At 28.7% G+C, this 23,478-nt stretch overlaps 1 protein-coding gene across 2 annotated transcripts in view; it reads left to right on the top strand.

The window, feature by feature from the left end:
• Positions 1-23,478, top strand: part of sli (slit guidance ligand) — a 725,932-nt gene that overhangs the window by 17,304 nt on the left and 685,150 nt on the right. For both annotated transcript variants that reach the window (XM_075365250.1, XM_075365249.1), the window contains exon 2: positions 18,322-18,393. In XM_075365250.1, the coding sequence (XP_075221365.1) occupies positions 18,322-18,393 (72 nt within the window). The remainder of the gene's footprint in view (positions 1-18,321; positions 18,394-23,478) is intronic.

Genomic DNA, 23,478 nt, shown 5'->3' with positions numbered 1-23,478 from the left:
GTTATTTTCAGTAATCTAAGTTACTGTATTGTATTAATGTAAGTTAATACAATAAATCTTGTTGTTTAGAATACTACAGACCTCGTTAAAAATGTTGTTTTCCTCTTACAGAGTCCCTGACACGATCGGTTGTAACTCTATTGAAATTAGATCCCATAAGTTAAAGGGTTACAAGCGAACAATGTTGTTAGATTAGTTAATACGGTAATAAATCTTTATATAAAAAAACAAATCTTAACTTTTGTGTATTTAAACGATAGTTTAGTCACTTCAATTTTATCGGCGTAATTTTGAAGAAATATCAAAAGTTTTCCTACTTTTTAATAAACTTTTTGTTTATTTATAAATAATAAACGTGTTATAATCAACAGCAATTATTAAGAGTCAGTTATAATTATTATTTGTAAATTATATGTTTTTCAATTTCTGGTTCTGTTTGAAATTATAACACATTTTACTTTAGGAATAATTTATTTTTACAAAACTAGCAGAACGGGTAATGCTTCGCTATTGCTACATTTGAGTGTGTATATATTAAATGAACACAATTAAAAGTTAGATAAAACATTAAAGAACTGAACATTACGGAACTTCACAAAATGTAACCTTTCACTTTATAAAAGTCAGAATGTAAATAAATCCAATTGTCAAAATAGCTCTACCTATCGGATTTAATTAAAACTACTCTCTAAACACAGTAGTTAGTTCAAAATACTTGTAACTTACTTTCTACTGATAAGATCGAAGATTTCAATAACTTTAAACCTTCTCCGGAAAACGCGGACCATTTTGCAAAAACCCGCGCGTAAATCGGTCCAGTAGTTCTTTATTCTGTAGCGGACACATATACGAACACTGGTGTTTATATATATATATATATATATATAAGAAGAAAAAGTCTGTTTGAATAAAATTTTTCTTTTCACGTAACTAATATATATTCTGAATATGAGCCAAATCGGAACATAAATTCAATTTTTCGAAATATCTCGACCCCCAGCGCCACCTAGCGATTCCAAACTAATTCAGAAACCTTCACGGGCATACGAAAAACAACTGAAACAGAGTTTCATCGCAGACGGATCACTGATATAGGAACGCATATGGGGGGAAAAAACAAGCATTCAGTTTTATACATATAATATTAATTATAATGAAACTGCAAATTGTAGAGTTTGAGATTTTTATTATCTTTCCAGTAATTTACTTCATATCTAATAGAATATCTTTTAAACTTAAAATAGCGGATTTTTCTTAAAAAAGAAAAAATCGTTTATTTAAGATTAATCAGGTTATCTGATATATAAAATAGTTGGATTTTAAATAACCTAACGCACGTATTTTATATTATAATATTATTACGTAAGTTATACTGTGTAGCCTGTACACGTATTACCGGTAATAGGATTCAGTTAAATAGGACAAGCTAGAGTTCTTTACTGCGCCGCAGCCAATTAATGAAATGATGTATCAATATTGTCCATCGGTACTGCGGTTAATAGGAAGAGTTACACCGCTACTCGGCAAGGCCGCACCTGACCAACACCGATGGTAATTGTTTAATAAACATAACTCAGGATAACTGAGATGCTTGTTTCTATTGTATTGCGGTATTTCTAACAGGATGGTAATATTTAATCCGATATCGGAATGTCGGATCGTGTTTTTTTCTTTATTAGTATTTTATAAATAATCTTATTTTAACTTTAGTCATACGTTGAGTTTAAGTAATGAATATATGATATTAAACGACGTAACATAGTAATTTTTATGTATAAAATGTGTAAAATATTACGATAAAAGTTTAAAGAAATCCAATTAAATTCTTTATCATGTATTTTATAGATTGTTATTAATATTATTAACAAATAAATATTAAACAATGGTTTTTCTGTTTACAAAAAAAAATTGTTGGAGTTTCCGGTTGTTAAAAATTTGACACTACATGACTTCCTTGTACGCCTATTAAATTGCATATACACATTTTTTTATTTCACTAGTAACTTCTGATATTCTTTCATTTTTTTAATTTAATTATTATTTTTCGTAATTTTTTTTACAGACGTTAATAATCATTAATAAATCAATACATTTAAAAAAAAAAAAATTTTTTAAATGATATGAAGTCTGATTCGAACCAATGTGCCTTCCCTTTGTCCAATTTTTTTGGATTTTGGGCTTTTTTCGACACTTTTCATAACTGCATTAATAAGACCTATTCATTGAGAGCTTTTTAAGGAATGTCATAAGTGTTACTTATTTTCATTGGTTTCAGAGTTATAGCCCAATTAATTCTTTTATTAGTGAAATATTTGGATCTTACAAAGGGCACATCGGCGAAAATCCGATTTCATTTCTTTTTATTTAACTTTTTTTTTTTAATTTAAGTATTTTGATTTATTAATAATTATTAACTTCTGAATGTAAAAATAAAATTTACAATAAACAATAATTTAATAATAACAAAAAAAAATGCAACAAAAAATATTAGTAATTTAATAGACGTACAAAGAAAGTCGTCTGGTTTCCATATCAGATTTTTTTTAATTTCAATTACAACAGGTGTACAAATGTTATGATGAAATTTTCCACTGATTTTCTTTGGCCTTACACAAGTGTTTTATATTCAAATAATGTTCACAAAATCAATTCGTTTCATTTTTTTTTTTTTTGTTATAATTTTGAGGATCTATATTTCTTTTAATATCTGATCGCCTGCAGTCGATTATAGAGATTCATAAATAATGAAAAACACATTTTTAACTGTATATTTATGAAAATTTTCATTTATATTTAATCGCATTTAAATATCCTCGTTGGATTTTATCATCCGACTGATTCTTCATAATTTTACTTAATAGTAAATTTTTTAAGTCATTTGTATTAAAATGCTTTTTTATAATTTTTTAATTCTTTTACATATCAGCATGTTTCTTTTCTATAGGAAAGCTTTCTTTTTTTGTTTTACACGTTTGAGATCTCTTCCTTGCTTTATGTCACCCATAATACTTGTCTGTTTGTCTTTCAGTTAGTTTTTTTATTCAATAACTAATGAGGCTTACAATAATGTTCCTGAACTTTCCAAAAAATTATATAAATATTAAATTTAACTTCTAATTTCATTGATTAATTTAAAAATTATGAATATTTTTATTTTTTAGAGGGATATGTTATCCTCCCTCTTTTGATATGTAATTACTGTTAAAATGTAAAAAATATTATAAAACCTCAATTTTTAAGGTAACAGTTAATATTTATAACAACAGTATTTGTATTCTTTTGCTGTTAATTTTTCTTTTTTTGTAAACACAAAGTTTTATTACCTTTTCCAAATAAATTACCCACATACTTGAACTTTACCAAACAAAACCACTGCCGAAAATGTTTAACATACCCTAGTACATAAGTAATAGCCTTATATATAAAGATCCTAAGTTGCGAACCGTTCGGCAGGAAATCTCTCTGGTCAGTCTATGGTATCAAAATCGTTTGGATCGATACCCGAATTATTTGGCGATTAATTTATTAGATAATACGATCAGTGATTTTTCAAGATTGCTGAGGAACAATATTCTTGGTTTGCCTTATCGTTTCAATTAGTTGACTTTATGGTCTGACCGTACCGAGTGCTCTTCTGTTTCATTAAGTCACAAGCCGCTGTGTTTTTGGCAACTTGATATTAGTTCAAATAGATCTTATTTACTTATTGTTCAATTATCTTGCTGAACAGATTGTAAAGTTGCTGTGTCGTTAAAATAAAAAAAATCACCCCAATAATATCTTTCTAGCTCTTGTAACTTTAATATAACTCACCCTCAATTACACTATTTTTTTTTTGTGGTTTTTGACTTTGTGAACCCCAGAACGATTACAAATAAAATTATCTGGATAGGGGGATTTTTTTTCGGTAATAACAAGAATTTTTCACCTGTTGAAAAAACGGGATTAATATGAGTAAAATTTTATAGTTAAACTTAATTTACAATCCATTCAGACTAAAATTTTTTAATTTTATATTTCCAAACATATCGATTTTTTTATTTATTTAATCATTTATTTATATTTATTGTTTCAAGTTTTGTAAAGGGTCTGAAATTCAGATATGGCAAAATTAAAAAAAAAGAACAAATGTAGCCTATAGAAGCTTCAACTGAATTTCAGTAAAATAATTCTTATTTATTAAAAACACGTTGGAGGGTCAATTATTGTAACGTGTAGTTTTTAAAGACTGTTTATCATATATCAATTATTATTTATTATACGCAGTCGGAAAGAATGTGTTCCATTAATTTAAAAATTTTTTGAGAATATCAGAGGACTAGTGTTTTCTAGAATAATAGATATAAATATTAAATTATTTAAAATACGTTTTTGGTTGATTATTATAAATAAAAGTTATGGAGAGTTACGAAATAATAAATAAGTAAACGCTAGGGCGATGGTGATAATCAAATTATTACTTTCCTTAATACAACCAATTAAAACGATAAATTAGTAAATATATTATTTTAATTAATTTTTATTTTAACTTTTTTTTTATTTACGTTTTTAATTAAGTGATTAACTTAATTAAAACTCTTTCGATTCTTAGTGTTATTTAATTAAAATTACAAAAACCTTTATCATCATTTTATTTCTTATAACAAATTGAATAAAATAGTTTTCAATTTGTTTGTTAAAGGATAGATAATTTAATAGAACAGTTTTTTTAATCGAGTCTAGATAGAAGTGTAACTATGAATGCAATAGAATATTTTTAACGCTTTTTCTTTGTTGTAGGATCTATTCAGCAAATTGAATTTCAGTATCAGAAAATGTACTTTAAATCAGTTTTTGTTATAGAAACTAGGTTAATGCAGTTCTTAATTAAATTTGTTTTAAACTACTGTTAACTCGCTTTTTCTTTTTCCATTGTTTGTAGTAATTATTTTTAATATAAATGAATCTATTCAATAAAAATTTAACACTCGAGTGATCAAATGAGTGGCGGTCAAAGATAATTTATTGAAATATATTTTATGAAGACTAAATCTAGAAGAAAATTCATTCATTCAGATATTATAACCTGTGAATAATAGAAATAGAATAAACCGTAAATTTATATTAATAAAATTGGAGTGAATTATCTTTTCATTGAAATTAAATTTAAAGTTTTAATACTTTTTACACAGACATGGTTTATATCAATTTAAAAATGTTTCCCTGTCACAGATCTAACTTGAGGATCCTCAAGATTGATCCTCCTTAGTTTTTTTTAATGAAACCGGATTAGGGAATCCGGTTTCATTATAAAAAAACTAATGAAAATATTCATCATCATAAGAATGTAGCCAAACCCCTTTTTTTAGTCAAAAAATAAATCTTAACATTTATTTTGCATTTTACAAGAAACAAAAAAATTCAGAATATTTTGAAGTATTATTTAATATATTTTTAAAATTTAAATAGAAGTTTTTTATGATGATATTAATTTTTTGATTTTTTTTTCGCTTAAGTTTCATTCTAATAAATATTATAAGAATAAAAATTAAATCTTTGGAATTTTAAATGTTCAACTTTTTTTTTTGTTGAAAGTTTTGTAACTTTTTCGGTTTTAATAAAATTTAGTTTCTAATAGAATTTAAAAAAAAGTTCAAAAATGAATATATAGCTTTAAATGGTTTAGAAACATCGAAACGCCAACTAAACATTTTAATTTCTCGTGTAACAATTTTACATAATAAATTTTAATAAAAGCCAAATTTGTACCTACGTTTTTTTTTCTGAATGGTTTTTTTGCAGCCCAGTAGTGTACTAATGCCACTTGTAAATATAATAATTAAAAAAAAAAACAGATTTTAAAATAATAATGAAGATTAATAAAACTTTTATATTTTTCAAATAAGTATATACATGCTAGGAGGTTATTCCTAGGAGGTTACAGTATTTCTGGTGTTAATAAAATCGAATAGATTTATTGAAAATCATAAACAAATTTATTTTTCCTCATTTGGACATCATTTGGAAAGATAAAAGCATATCAACTTATGAAATATATTATTTTGTAATTATACATCAGCAAAATTAAAAAAGCCAATAACCAAAAACTCTGGATACCAAGGACGAAGCTCCCAGTAGATTATTATGTAGACAAAAATTGTTAATGTACAAAACTTCTAAGAAATTTTGAAGTACATAAAAAAAAATATATTTTTTTCCCAACTCCTTGACCAATTTTAACCAAAGTTAAATTGGAACAATGGCCGGTATTAAGAAGTTATCTTACACATTTTCAAAAAATCGGTTTATCAAGTGTGAAGATATAAAAAAACCGATAACTGACGAAAAAATAAAAATAGTTAGGCTTATTATTCCTGAATGAAATTTCCCAAATATAAAACCAAAATGAAATTAATTATTAGAATCATCAAATCAGTACAGAATATGATCTTTGTCCAGGAATAGCAAAAAAGACATAAGGGTTATTGGAAATATTCGAACCCACTTATGGGGTTTGAATATGAAAAAACCATCAGAAAGTATCATACCTACCTACGGGATATTAAAAGGATGTGGAAAAATTTACCTACACTTTAAATAAAATTTTGAGATATAGAGGTTCATGAAATTTTATCTCCCTGTCTCTTTAACCGATGGTAACTAAAATTAAATGGCACCAATGCCCCATGTACAGAAATCATCGTGTCAAATGTCATATCCAAATCGCCCCCTATTGAAAGTAAGTGGGGGAGTTCGTGCTGGCCAAAAACTTCTCGAAATAATTCGTTCACCAAAAACATTTCGTAAAAACGTTAATAACCTGAGCCGTGTGCGTGGTGGAGGCATATTGTTGGACCCAACCGTGAATGATTTATACTTATGTTAACCGATTAATGAAGTTTGTTAAAACATCTCAATAATGATCACTATTAAATGCATTTTCAAAAAAGATTGGACTCACAATGCTCCTTCTACTTATATTCCAGATTCCAATTTTCGCTTCGTGTAAACATTGTTCGTGAAATTCGTGGAGGTTAGTTGTTGACCACAGTCGTGTATCGTTCACAAAAAAAAAAGTGAGTCGAATAGCGTTTGCGATCATACCCACTATTCTAAATTCTATAATCCATGGAAAACTTTCCTTTTTCCTGTTTAGCCTTCGGGAGTTACCGTCATGTATTATTTCAGAGGATGAATGAGGTTGATGTGTATGAGTGTAACTGCAGTCTTGTACAGTCACAGGTCGACCATTTCTGAGATGTGTGGTTAATCGAAACCCAACCACCAAAGAACACCGGTATTCACGATCTAGTATTCAAATCCGTATAAAAATAACTGACTTTACTAGGACTTGAACGTTGGAATTCTCGACTTCCATATCAGCTGATTTGCGAAGACGCGTCCACGAATAGATCAATCCGGTGTCATGGAATAAGATAAAGAATAATGTATATATATAATAACGTATGAAATAACGGTGTTATGGAATAATCTTACGGTAAATAAAACTCATTGATTCACTTTTTCAAACGATTATTTAATGTTTCTTTGTTTACTTTTACATATTTAGTTATATTATATTTTTATATTCTATACATTGTGTAGTATTTTTTAATAAATGAGATGAGATGAACATGTTTGTATCATGTTATGAATGAGAGTGAACAATACAATAATATTAATAAATGTATATGTTAACATCAACTGTAATGATTAACTAGATATACAGCTGTCAAAAAGAAGAAAACGAGGCAGTACAAAAATATATCGTAAGACATATATTGTGAATAACATATGGTACTGAACTGAACATGTATTTTGTGATTTAATATACCCTCCCAGATAAACGTAATGTCGAGTATACCTACGGAATTTTGGTCAATAAAACGTTTAAACCATTGACAATAATTTAGTCTTTTGGCGTGATCTGTAGGTTTCAGTTCTTGAACACACATTACTTTGTAGGAGTAAAGTTTCAGTTTTTTTCTTACACCTGTATGTGCAAGTCCGATATCTTGCTGTTGTACAAAGTTACGCATTGACTGTGATGGACTTTCGGCCATAGCATCCGAAATATCAAGTAGCTTCTATTGATTTAGTTTACGCAGTCTTCCACTTCGATCAGCGTCTTCAACGGAGCCTGATACCTGAAATATTTTGATAAAAGTTCGAATTGTGGTGAGGAAAAGGAGTATTTGTAAACTTGTGCTTCACTAAAAAAAGTATACTTGTCATCTTAATGAAAGACGTGTTCAACTAGAAAAATGTATGGTCCCTCGTAATACGTTCTCGCTAATATTGATTCCTATAAACGAAACAGGATCAATCACAACTGAACAAATGCGTCTTGGTTTATTACTGAACAACGCTCAACAAACCCACAGGGCAGCCGACCTTTTTCTCTGTTTAGCCTCCAGAACCATCGTAAGGTATTACTTCAGAGGATAAATGAGGATGATATGTATGAACATAAATGAAGTGTAGTCTTGTACAGTCTCAGTTCGACTATTTCCGAGATGTGTGGTTAATTGAAAGCCAACCACCAAAGAACACCCACTATCCACGATCTAGTATTCAAATCCGTACAAAAATAACTGACTTTACTAGAACTTGAACACTGGAATTCTCGACTTCCAAATCAGCTGATTTGGGAAGACGCTTTACCACTAGTCCAACCCGGTAAGTTTGGCCTAGGGGGTGACCAACCTAACGCCGAAAGAAAGTAATGCACCATAAAGCATACTACACAGCGACTTTCCGAACGCATTGTAGAATCAAGTAGTGTTAGTTATTTTTAGTTTATCTTGCGCTTTATATATGAGTACATCCTAAGCAATATTGACATAATATCTTTTATTATTAATAATAAAATCATTTTACAAATACTAAATTAATTTTAAATTTAATTCAATTAATTTGTACGGTCTGGTTTCTCATGGTTTTTTCCTTTTAAACGATGTGAAATTTTAAAATTAAAATGTATTTCGATTTAATTTAAATTAAGAAGTATTTACAACAAATTTCTTTTACAACAGATTTAAGATTGGCTAGTAGCCATGAAAAAAGCAAGGAACGGAAATAAAAAGAATACAAAGTAAACATATAGGTATTCTAGCTTAATCTATTTAAATATAAAATTTAAATGGTTAAATCGGTCTGTTGGCTAATCCAAGTTTGAACTTAAGGTAAAGTGTTTCTTTAGTCTTCTCAATAAGCTGAAACTAAACGGGAGAAGTAAGCTTTTTTATCATTGTAATAATTATATAAAAAGGTGCAAGCAGCATTTGTTTGAGTGTATGTTGTGTGCGTGCTCATGTGTGCAATTCCTTTCAGCGCTTTTAAAAAATTCTTATATGTTTATTTATCCATTTAAATCTTTTAAATGATTGATTAAGTATGTGATGCAAGTCACTCGGGTGAATTAGATGTCTTGTTAAGCTGCAATTGGTAATTAAATGTTACCATCATCTTCTAGTCTGACGACATCGTTTATGACCTGTTTACCAGTCCTTGCTAGATATATCATTGTTATAATTTTCATCAAGGCCAAGCCAATGAAATTGCCAGTAAAAACAGAATAATAAATTGAGATTTATTATTTTTGTATTTTGATTATTATCCGCTGATTTTCTTTAATGAAGTCCTATTTTACGTTCTTGTAGTTTACAGTATACTTTTATATTATCTAATATTTATTTTAAACTTTTTTTTTTTATTTTACCAGGGACTTGTGTCACCTCTCTCCTTATATTAATTTTTGCGTATTCCAAGAATGTAAAAATATTGAAGGTTCCCACATGCTGATGCGTTTCAATAATTTTCAATACATTTTTGCATTAATATAATATTTACAAACTGATTTAAAAAAGACTACGATTTTGAGTAGTGGTTAATAGTGGCGGCTCATAGCTAAAATAGATGGGGGTTCTGCTCCAGAAAATATTTTTCTGGACCTTTTAAAGGCCATGGTTAGAGTTTTCTGTAAAATAAAAGAACCGAAAAAATGAATCAAATAGAATAGCTGGAAGCAGGATAATGATCTAATTCTACACTTTATCTTATTCAAGAATATAGTACACGGTTTTAAGCACAGTGTGCTTAACAACCATATTCGGTTTAATCGAATAAATAATAAAATGTTAATTCAAATAATATTTTTTACTATTATTATATAATAACTTAATAAAATGTCCGCTTAAAAACACTATAATCAACGGTGCTTAATTTAAATTTCTATGTACATAGAAATAAATACATAATTAGTGTTTACTAATTACCTTCTCTTTCATCCTTTCAGCGTGTTTTTAGAGAGATTTGGCAATCAAATAGCCCTGCTTTCTGCCATCTTCTGATGATCACTACTGAAAAAACAACCAAACCATTTTCATATTCCTTCCACAAACTAAACTAGAAAAGGATACGAACAAAGAACGTTTCATAAACACTTGGAGTAAAAAAAAAAACTACCTTCCATCAGCACGCCAGGATCGGCACTGCAGGAATGAAAGTTCTCCTCTCTCCCCCTTCACAGCCACGCGTGCTTTCTATTTGCGCATGCGCACAACAACCAAATACCACGCCGCTGGAACTGTGAAGCGCACAGTTCCATACAAATATTTTTTGTATTTTTTTTTCATAAACTGGGGCATGGCTACCGACAATCTTAAAGATTATATATTTTACAAATATAAAGAAAGAATTAAAGAAAAATGGACTCTTTATATTAAATGTTATTGATAATACAGTGGAAATAGGGGGTGCTGCAGTTCCACAGTGGCTATACGCGTGCCGCCACTGGAACATCAGAATTCTTATAAAATCGGTTAACGAATCGTTTTGTAGAAAAATCGCTCAATTTTTTCAGAAAACAATCATTTTGTTTTGATGTCAAGAGTCACTGGTAAACATCACTCCTTCAATTTGATTCAACGTATACGGTCATTCTGCAGTCACTTCTCCATGGTGGAGAGGTAGCGTCTCTGATTCTCATCCGGAAAGTGTTGCATTTGAATCCCGATATCGCTTAAATTTTTCACGTTACATAAAATCTATTTATCATTAATGACTATAAATGAACGTAAACCACTGTTTTCTTAGATAATATATAAATAACTACACTGGACAGTGATATCAAATGTTGAAAAGATAACCGGTGATCACATGATGAAATACAGAAAAAAATATAATCGAACAATTTTATGCGATGATGAATACGTTCTTCGGTTGTCTTATTATAATTTGGGAATAAGAAAATATTAAAAGATATATACATATACGTGTGGTTACCTGAATGAAAATTAATGCGATTTAAAGCATAACTCGCATTCACTTCTGGTATATTACAAATAATTTTCGGAGTTTCAGGTTATTCTTGGCTGCCTATTTAGTGCAGTATTCATTCATTATCTGTGGCGTATTGCAACGACTCGTTACTGAATTTTAGTTTCCCGGGAACATCTTATCTTCCCTATTATCGATTGAAAGTTTACACAAAATTAAGAGCTTATAAAAAACTGCGTTATTTCTCAGTAATTTACTTAATTTTTATTATTTGTGGTATTACTTGATTCAAACTTGGTTTGTTCTGCAAAAAATAAATAGATAATTTATTCGATTCTATAAGTCATAATAAATATCTGTACATTTTTAAAGAAGGAAAAAGTTTTTAATATGTATAAAAATTGCGTATAAGTTTTAGTAAGTTAATTTTAATATATGTATATATATATATATATATATATATATATATATATATATATATATATATAGATAGATAGTTCTCAGATCAAATACTACGACCCATGCACTTTGAATGTAATATAAAAAATGTATCTTCACTTATTAAATAATATTGTCATTAAGGTTTTAAAATTAAAGTGCTTTTATTTCCTTATAAATTATTCAATAATAATTAATAGCAGTATTTTTATTGTTAGTAGTATAACTAACTTGTTTCCTGTTGATTGTTAGTGCAACACGTTTTCTGAAATTAATACTATTATTTTTTAAAAAAACTCAATGCGTTCGTTACGGTTTTTTTTTCGGTTTCATATAATCTCTATACAGAAGCGATTACAGAATAAAGAAAGTGAATGAATTAAAAAGAGATGAAAAGAGATTTTAGATAGAATGTAGAATGTAATGTACATTCTACATTAAAAGACATATAAGTTGAACTTAACTTGTTGCAATAGTGTATATGCTAAACAGTTAAAACACAATAAGACCGGGTCGATGTTACTTATTCTTTTAAACTTATACTGCACGGCCGATATGTTCGAGTACATACACTCGGCAGTATGATATTCCTTTATTTTCCTCTTGTTTTAATTCGTGTCCATCCTGAGAACGAGCTTCGGTCTCGATGATATCTTTAACCCAACCTGGGACCTTCCGTGCACGAAGATACAAAACACGCTTCACATTGTTTCATGAATTACATACTATTCAAGCATTACTGCAAACAAATCTTTAATAGGCTTTTATGTATACATAAAACTTTTTGTTGGTTTATAATACATTGTAAAAATTCAAAATATTATGTAATTATTATTCAGAGATTTTTCTAGACAATACATGTAACTAATCAACTGTAATATTTAAAAAATAAATGTGTTGGCTGAAAATCATTTCTTCAGTGTGTTATCATGTTTTATATTAAAAAAAATAGTTTTTTTTTTGTTAACAGACGCTTTAAAAATCAGTTTTTCACATTTATAACAAAACTTTTATATTTATTTATTATAAAATAAATATATAATCATCATTTTCTCTCTAATTTTTTTCTTTTTTAACAAAATTTTAATTCTTTTTTAATTTTTTATTATTATTACCAAAAGGTTTATAGGTACCTGAGGTGTAACCCAATGGGTTGGTCTACTAATGAACGCGTCTTCCCAAATCATCTGATTTGGAAGTCGAGAATTCCAACGTTCAAATACTAGTAAAGTCAGTTATTTTTATACGGATTTGAATACTAGATCGTTGATACCGGTATTCTTTGGTGGTTGGGTTTCATTAACCACACATCTCAGGAATGATCGAACTGAGACTGTACAAAACTTCATTTATACTCATACATATCATCCTCATTCTTCCTCTGAAATAATACTTGAACGGTAATTCCTAAACAGAAGCTAAACAGGAAAAAGAAAGGTATCTGAGGTGTACCAGAATAGAGTTTGCGAGGAACAATTCTGGTTCTCATCTGCAAGTTAATTGAAAAAAACCAAAAGAAAATTGAACATAGTTATTGGTTTTCTTAAATTCTTTGCCCTGCCATGGTTGTCGAGGGGGGTGTCTGATGCTGTTATAGATCTATAGATAGAGTAGCATTCTGGGTAGGTAGGGGCCCGCCTGGGTTCTTACTTCGCCAAGATAGGAGTTTTGGCATCGATCCCCGGTTAGCTAAGATATTCGCTGTTAGGTTGAGAATGGATGTTTGGAGAACTTGTGATGGAACTGCGTTATAGAAGCGTGGAGGATATAGTAACATTGACCTTGCTCCCGAAATCGAACCACTGCAGAATGAAACAGGGTATGTTTTCATTAGAAGTTTATCAAATGTAAGGATTTATTCTTTATTTTTTAGTAAATCAAGAATTTGAGTAGTTGAATTATTGTAGGAAAGATATTTTTTCTTGCGATCAACACTTGTTTTGTTGGTATGAGGAAAGCAGTTTTGGAAGCGTGGGGATCGCGTTACCGTGAGTCGGTTAATTTGATAATTGAGAGTTGTAAGTTATGGTAGGTGGTTGGAAAAGACCATACGAAAGCGATAATAAGTTATGTAAATACACAATTTTAATTGGTATGAGTGTAGCACTGATTTAACTTTTAACTCTTTCGTTTTCTGAGGCGTTCACAATCATGAATGGTGATGTCAAATTTGGACTAGGTGCGGGGTCCGCGCTTCCGCGGTTTCGGTTAGTTTGAGGGATTCATGTTAGGTTGGATGTGAAGATGTTTGTTTGAGGTCTACGTGAAGGCAAAATTTGATTTGTATTTTACTGATGCAACTGTCCTGCTGAGGCATTTACATCGGTGACATCCCGACCGAGGCCTGGCTGATGACTGAAATGTAATCAGTTAGAGGCTCTAAAGACGACCTCTGGTAAAGCCCCTCAGGGCTCGGAACGGACGGGGTGTTGTGGCGACCGGTAACGTCACAAGGTGGGTGTCTTCCCTTACGGGGATCAGTATAAAAACAAGTTAGTTTTAGAATTTGCTTAACTATTCTGAAAAATAAAAAACATTACCATGTCAGGTTTATTGAGGGAATTGAGAAATGATGTGATTTCTTGTCGCCTTTATATCTGTCAAATGTACTGTTGTATATCAGTGTGATAAGCACAATGAAATTCCTGTGATGTTTACTCATTATTCATTTTCTTCATGCAGTATCTGGTTTTTAATGAAAGGATCAGTCAATATATTTGTATTATTAGGAGAAAAACTTGGGAGTAAAAAAAGCTTTTTTTATACATCTAAATAAAAAATGAAAAAAAAATATTATGAAGTGATTGTTTGGGTTAGTCGCTAACCAGTATGGTTAATGAGTTGTAGTAAACAGAACGACATTTTTTTATTTACTGCTATATCTTTGTTTAGAAGAAAAATATAAAATAAAGGTATAATTTGATTGGTGATAATATTTCGTTTAAGATTAATAATTGTGATTTATTTATTTAATTTGCTTTCCATTCACTTGAAACTCATTTGTTTATTCTATTTTGTTTTTCTTTTATAATTTTGCCAGTTTTAAAATAAAATAGAGAAGATAGCGTATATATACTGCAGTCTTTGTCTTTGTCAAAGCTAGATTTTGATCTCTTTAAGGGTTGGATATAACGAAATATTTAAAAAAAAGATTTATTTGGTAATTTAAATATTATTTTAGCTTATATACCTTCAAATATACTTCATACTGTTAGTGCACTGATCTCAATATTTTATTTCCTGTTTGTAATCTTGGTAGAATTCTGTTGGTGTGAAAGAGTATGATCCCGTAGCAAATTGTCTTTGTTCTCTTCAGTTATTTTAAAACATTTCAAATTAATTATAATTTTGTAAAAAAAAAGGAAATAGTAGTAATAAAACAAACTTCATGAGAAAATTTTAGAAAGTAGGTTTAAGAACAATAATTGCTGGTATTATGATCAAACACTTACTTTACTATCAATAATTTACTTTTTGATGAAAGCCGAGATTTATGTCGTATCAGCCATTTGTTTAAACTTGAGATCCAACTGTTTCCGCTTAGAAGTGATATGTTTCGCCCAATTAAGTCGTCGATCAAGATGAAAACCCAAATATTTACAGTCTACAGATCTAGGAATCGGAACATTGAAGATAGAAACAGGAGGATAGTGTTCCTTACGAAGGGTGAAATTAACGTACTTTGATTTTGTTTCGTTTATTTTTATTTTCCAACATGCAAGCCACGATTCGAGGAGAGTGATATAATCTTGAATAAAACGAGACGCAGTAGTCGGGTTTTCGTGGACAGAAAGAGTTGCAGTATCGTCAACAAACGTTGCAATATATTTTAAATATATCTTTTAAAAACATGATTTTATTCCCTAAAAGTTAATAGTTTAAAATTTCGTAAAACTTAAATTTCTTTAGGCGAAGAGATAATTATTTATTTTTCTTTAGGCGGTTGCTTCGTCATTTATTTTTCTTGACATATATCTAAAATATTATTTCCTGTTTTTTTTTTCAAATTTAGTACAGTAGTTTTTTCAAGTAGTTAATGCAGTTAATATTTGTAAACTACCACCCAAAATTTCATTACCTTAGGTTCTTAAAAATGATTAACTGTTTTTGAGATATAAAGAAAATTAGAAACTAATACAAAATGTTCATACTTATAAATATTTATATTTACCATTATCTTACATACTTTAAATCAATAAAATCTTGTTTTGAAGAGTAATATGTTTTCTTTTTATGATAATGTTACTCTCCGTTATACAGATTGTTAAAAAAGTACGGAAATCGTTAAATAACTTTTCAACAGTTGACCATGTAATATGAAATTTATCAGATGCTCCTTTCCTGAAAACGATTTATTTTTAATGTGAGACTACTATACTCCCAGTATCCAGAGGAGGCAAATCAAGTGTTTTAAACGAAAATATCAGGCTTGTTTGTGACAAATCATTTTATAGGGTAATAGAAAAAGTTTTTGTAAGTAAAAAGTTCAGGTTACGACAATCGTAACCCAAATGGCTGCAGTTTAATTTTTTCAATGCTATTTCAAGTGATATACACAGGTTCCTCTTTAATACCTATCATGAAAGAAACATTTAAAAAATTAATTTAATCCACTACTCCTAACTCAATTTTTTTTTTTTGTAGGCCTTCTTGATTTGTATTGGAGACAACTTTTTTAACCAACGCCGTTGGTTAAAAAATTTGGCTAGGATTGTCGAAGTCTTTTACATAGAATTTGTTTTTTTTTTTAATGCCTTTTAAAATAAATTTTTATTATTATTATTTAAAAATTCAGAATAATATTGTTTTCTATAAAAGAAAATCTTTAATTTTATTTTAAATAAATTGGTGGGATTTTTTTTAAACGTTTTATGAATGTATTAAAAATGATAAAGAAAGAATAATAAGGTTCTTTCTCATAAGTCAAGTATTGTGTTCTGTTACACGAAAACAGTTATTTGGTTTGATAGAAATGGATTATTACTACTCTTAGAAAAGGTGATTACTCTTTTTAACAAAAATACTGAGCATTTATTTATATAAACACATGGATAATTAAGTACCATAATAAATTAATAACTAATAGGTAACACTAATGAACTATCGGATTAATATTAATATTAATATTTTTCTGCTATTTTTGTTTAGTTAAAATATTAGTGTAGTAGGTCGTAATCTCAGTTAATAATATCAAAACATTTCGCTTTAGGAAGAGATAATTTAAATTTGTAGCTGTAAGCAACTATCGAAAAGTTCTTTAACGTAATAAATTTTTTTTTGTTACAAATTCTATGCAAATACTCTTAGCACATTCGTAACTTACGATAATGTCGTATTTGAATTTCGGAAAGTTATAACTAAGTTGAGCCGTTCCTTACTTTCTTTTTTATCTTAGATGTTTAAACTTTAAAAACTTCTCTATAGGGTTTAACTTGCAGTTCTGCGATACTTAGTACCCGCAGATAATTTTATAGTTTTGTTAGATTCAGTTTGATAAAAGATACACGGTTTAAAATGTTCCAAAGCAAAAAAGGCCAATGGGTAAACACCCACACACGCTCAGCATACGTTGTAACTGTGCTTTTAATTGCGTTACATTACTGTTGTAACTGATTACATCAGCTTATTCTTGAAATGTTCATTTTACTTATACTTGGATTCGATGTAAGCGAAAGATTTACTTATTTATTGGTAGTGTATATTGAGTTCCCTATATTATTACTAAATTTTAGGTGTAATACAAGTTAATCATAATGTATAAAATAAATTGTTTATTTATAAAAATATTATTTTTTTTTTAATGTGTATTTTTTTTTACGGTACAGCTAGGATCCGGTCATTTGAAACGAAGTCTGTCGGCTAAGGTAGAATTGTTTTTTTTTAAACCGACCTTGCAATGAAACGTTTTGTTTTCACCGGTTACTAATTTAAGTGAAATGGATTGTGGCGGTTAATATTCTTATTTAAATTCGGTCGGTTGCGGGTTTGAGTCTCGTTGCGGAACGCTTGCTCTAAATCGAGCATTCGTTAAGGAAAATGACGGAGCAGTTCTTTTTGTGACAATCACCTTCTTTCCGATAATTAAGTTTTAAATATTTTTCTTAACGTAACTATCCTTGAAAAAATCAATTAATTTGTTTTTCGTTTAACTAATCTTAATTTTATATTTAATTTTTACTTGTTTTTTTTCGTGTTATTCCGATAATATTTATTTAGTTATATTATGTAAATTCCACGTCATTGATTAATTCGTTCTAAGTAATTTTAGTAAAACAGTCTACGTTTTAAAAAATACGACGTTTATTCTTTGTTGGGAGTGTAATTATTTTTTTTCAGAATTTTAGTTTATATTTAGTATCAGTAATATAGAACTTTTAAATTCATTTTTTACTAAAATCATGAATTTTTGATTAGAAATTCTACTTTAGAAGCATTTTTCTCTTAGTTCATTTAGAACTTAATAGTTTTTAAAAAAAAATTAAATCATGTTACGAATCTTGTTCCTTTTGCACTGCACCAGCACATATGCACATTAAATTAGTATTTAGTATCATTTTATTGTAAAAATTAATTTTAAATATAGCATGTCATTGCATGTTAGTGAATGATCGCTATTATTTACAGACAATTAACGGACAACCAGTTGCATACTATTGAAAAGGGATCATTCCAGGACATGATGAAAATGGAACGGTTGTAAGTATTTAACATTTTATGAAAAAAATTAATATGTAATTTCTGCATGCTGATCATTTTTTTGCACTTGTTTTTAGCATTCAATATGCATGTGTTATGCATTTTAAAATATTTTTTTCTAAGATGTTTAGAATTAAGTTTGTTTTGTTAATGAAGTATTTTTGCTAGTTGTATTGTTCGTTTATTAAAGGCTGCTTTATTATAGGTGCATTATTCTCAAAATTTTAAGATTTCTAAAAATTTTTTTTCCATTTCTACGAAAGTATGGATCCAACTATTATCTATTTCAATCAACGTAGTTATTGATGCGAAGGATAATTTCTTACAATCTGCTTTATTCATAATATTCCTTTTTTATTTTTATTTTTGTCTGCTATAAATAGCAACCAAAACTGCTGTAAACAGTTTTTATTTCACTATTTACACAATATTTTAAAAATATATTAATAAAGAAAAACGTTCCATTAAAAAAAAAAATATTCAAATGTTATTTAATAAAATAGATTGTTAAATGCCATTACGTATGAGCCGTAGAAATGCTCTCCTTTGTACCAAGTAATCTATTTTTTGAAACAGAAAAATTATTTATATAACACAGTTTATGTGAATTCTTTGATAAGCTACTGAAAATGTTAAAAATAAGTAAAAATTTGTATAATTTCTTGCGAAATCAGGGAATTTGAATACTTATTAGTTTTTCAGTTTATTTGACTTAAAGAAAAATTTTCACTGTAAAATCAGGAAAATATCAATTGTCAATGACGACGACGACAATGAAATTGATCATGTCGACAAAAATAAATTTCATAACGAAATATTACAACCAAAAATTGAAGTTGTAGATACAAATGAACAAGAGGAGACAATAAATTAGTGGTTATTTAATAAATTAATTAAACATGCACCTGATCCAAAAAATTGCAAACAGTGTTAGCTTTTTTATAAAAAAAAATTTAAGAATTCTAATTTCCTTCCATAGAAGATGGCTACTCTTTTAATTGTGAAAATATTAATTTTAAACCTAAAGTGTACAAAGCCTTTTAAAACGTTATTGAAATATAGTAATATATTAAAAATTATTGTTCTCTTTTATAAGCTATCTTCCGAACCCTTGACCGATTATAATCAAAGTTAAATGACATCAATAATCCGTAATAAGAAATCTTACAAAATTTCATAAAAGTCGTTTATCCAGTCTAAAAAAGATCATTGATGAAAATAAACAATAAACAAAAAATCGTATTATTTTCCACCTGTGAATTAAATACATAACCAAAGGGGCATACTAATGTAATATAACCATCTAATTTATACAAGACTGTGATTTTGTGTCCAAAAAAGAAAAAATAGGTTTTTTGCCTTCATCCCTTTATGGGGGTTTAAATAAGACCGAATGCCATCAGAAAGTATTTTAGCTATTTAAGGGGTTAAATTATGTGAAAAAATTACCTATCTTTACAGATAAAGATCCATACGATTGGTTCATCCTTCTCTCCTTTAAGAAACTTAGATGGCATCAATGTTTTATATAGAGAAACAATTTACAAATTTTATCCAAATCGGCCTATTAATCTGAAGATATTACGTAAAAAAACAAGCCAACATCAGCACGTATGTACACTCATCCTTCAACTGAAAATGTTTTCTGAACTGATTATGACCAAAATTAAATGTTCTCTGTATACAGAATTCATCGTTTCTTTCAAGTCGATTTCTTTCAAGTCGGTCTATCCTGTCTGGAGATATCAAGGAAAAAACAAATTTACGTTCAAGGTCATATACATATGTACATGCATATAGTGCGTAAAATTAAAATAAAAGCTTGTGTTGGAAAAGCTTGTGTTGCGAGATTGCATTACTACCGAACCTGAAAACACCCATCTAGTAGGACAAAAATAATAATTGTACGTTAATTTATTACAGTTTTTATGTTTTATCAGTTATTATAATTCATTATTACGTAATTAATATTAATAATTCAATAAATAAAAATTGCAAAAACAAGAATTTTAATTTAGGTGTATTTTTAAACTAAAAATTCTTAACTAGTGCTTGAAGGCATATTGTATCCGTAATTACACTAACTTAGAAGTGTACAATTATTATTGTACATTTCTTTTTTGTACAATATTTAACATTTTCAAATTCTTTTTTTGTTCGATTGTTTTATTGTTATTGAATTCTTATTGTTCGTTTTACTGTTCGATTGTATTATTATTATAAAAACTTGCTTGAATTTAGCGTTTCATGTCCAGTTCCTGTACAAGTTAAAAATACTTCTCTGTCTTCATCGGAACAGTTACACTACCACTGTCTAGATGTTTGCCCAACATTTCTTCGATTAACGGTTCCATCTTCTTTTACTCGATTTCAGATTTTTTTACATGTTTGCAATATGATTTCCAGTCATCCTTATCCATTTTATTCACTTTTCCTCAGCTAACTTTTTAATATCCGACATTAAAAATGTAATGTTATTACTGTCAATATATCTTTTCATAGCCGACCATACAATCTCGATCGGATTTAAGTCGGAATGGTGAGGTGGAAGTTGCAGAACCTGATCCCCGTGTATAACTCAAATGAAATATTTTGATAATCTTTATTCGTATATAGTGGTCATTCATTTTGATGAAGGAAGTGTAATAAAAATCTATAAATACAAGTATAAATTATTCGTTTTTGTACTGTATACAGTAAGAAATATTTATAAGCATGTTAAATATCTTTAAAGAAATTATTGCGTGAAATTAAACACACTGTATTACAGAAAGATCAGTTTTGAATGAGCCGAATATTCCGAGAAAAGAGTAATGTAATACCCTGCACATCGATTGTCTGCCTGCCTTGTGCGAGCAAGCTCATTGTATATACATCTTTCCGAATTTTTCAGTGGTGAAATCGTGTTTTTTTGTTTGTTAGAGGGGGTTATGAAATGTCAATATCTGTGAAAAGCGCTACCTTCAAAATTTATCGCGATTTGAATAATTTACTTTATTTGGTATACTATACAGAAATATAGGCAGCATAACTATACAGACAGCTGTATAGCGAAATAGTATAAATTATAAAGTAAACATAATAAATTTAAAGTCCCCAAAGGGCTTGAATTGTTAGAATATATATTCGGGAATAAGATTAAAAGTTCTCACTAAATGAAACTTTGTGGACTTTCACTTATATCAAAGCAGTGGTCACGTCGATAATATTTGAGTTTAAATTCTGTTGATTTTATTCTTTTATTTATTGGTAATACACTTCAGTTTCTAAACGATACAAGTGATTTAAAATTAGGAAGATGAAAATAAAAATGATTTGTATTTAGAATTAAAAAGATTTATTAATATTGTTTTCAACAGTCTTTATTAGTATTTCGTATAACATATGATTATTTTTAGCTGGTCTCTTTGTCTACATTTTTACTTCTTATAAAGCTAACGAACAATTGTTTTGATGCTCTCTTTTTTTCACCGTGTATAAGACGTGTCTAAAATTTATTTTATTTCCTAAAATCCGATCGAATCAGCCGCTTGTAATATTTCTCGTCCACTTTTTATTACTACCTTGTATCAGGTTTTGTACGTCTGACGATTTTGTTTTTCATTATTAATCAAAGGTTTATATTTGGAAAAAAAAAAATTGAAAAAAAAGCTTCAGTGGAAAAGTATAAATACAAATAATAATAAAATAGTTTAAAAAAATAATAAAATAAAAGCAATACTTTTAAAAGAACGAAAATCTTATTCTATTACCTGGAAAGTCCCAGGTTCAGATCCTTGTCAGTTAAGTTATTTTTCTTATAACAGATTTCCCGTTTCACATTTTCACATATAAACTTCTCTACTAATATGATTTTTGCCTATTTTTTTGGTGATACACAAAGGAAAACCTTAATTATCTCAACTAAATTACATTATTTTTTCGTGTTAGCCGTTACGTTTCACATTAAATTATTAAAAATTGATATTTTAGAAAACTTAGGTGAAAAATGAATTTTATTAATTTTTATGTAATGATATTTATAAAATTTAAGTTTTTTTTAATGCTTAATTGATGCAAGCAACTTTCTGTTTTTAATTTTTAATGGATTAATATGGGTATAAGGATTAATTTATAATTAATTCAATGATTACGCAAGTACATAATGTTTGGTTTATTAATATTAAAACAGATTTTAAAATACCGTTTGCGGTTTCTTGCTTTCAGTACTTTGTTATTTTCGGTAAACGGTTAATTTCAGTGAACTACACAATCAAACATTAACGTATAGCCGGCCTCCGTGGCGCGAGTTGTAGCGTCTCAGCCTTTCATCCGGAGTTTCCGGGTTCGAATCCCGGTCAGGCATGTCATTTTCACAACGCTGCAAATCATTCATTTCATCCTCTGAAGCAATACCTTACGGTGGTCCCGGAGGTTATAAAAAAACCAAAAAACAACGGATAAATTTTAAGGTTAAATAATTATTATTGTTTTTCTTATAATTGTGTTTATCTACAATTATCCAATTGTATTTATGTATGTATAGCTTCTATAGTTAATTATGAAATTAAAATAATATTAATCTTTGCATCTTTTATTTTTATAAGCTATCATATTATAGTTTCTGTATTCAGATGTACGTTACAGTGTTGTGTTATCAAGTTTAGAGGGTTTAAAACAACCTCCGGTAAAGCCCATAAGGGCTAAGAACGGATGGGGAGTTGTTGTGACCGGGATCGTCAAAAGACTGATGACTCTACCTAGGGGGGTCAGGATGATTCAGGTGTACGTTTTGCGCTTAATAATTATAAAACCATAACGTTTAACCATAACTAAACATTTAACCTGATATGCTAAAATTTCTCCCATTTAGAAAATTTGAAGTTTTTTCAATAGGTAAATATTTTGGTAATTCTTCTTAAGCTCTGATATTGTAGAATCTGAGAATCAATAAAACAAAAACGAAAGTTATGGTTTTTGGAAGAGAGGATACAAGGATGCAAGTACAGCTGAAGAACGATAAAACCTTAAAACAGGTCAGGGAATTTATACCTAGAATTTAATACCTAGAAAGCGTAATAACACCACATGGCAGAAGCTAAAGAG

Source organism: Lycorma delicatula, chromosome 5, assembly GCF_047948215.1.
Source record: "Lycorma delicatula isolate Av1 chromosome 5, ASM4794821v1, whole genome shotgun sequence".
Lineage (NCBI taxonomy): Eukaryota > Metazoa > Arthropoda > Insecta > Hemiptera > Fulgoridae > Lycorma > Lycorma delicatula.
The sequence above is the reverse complement of the archived record's forward strand: the minus strand, read 5'-3'. Positions and strand labels throughout refer to the sequence as shown.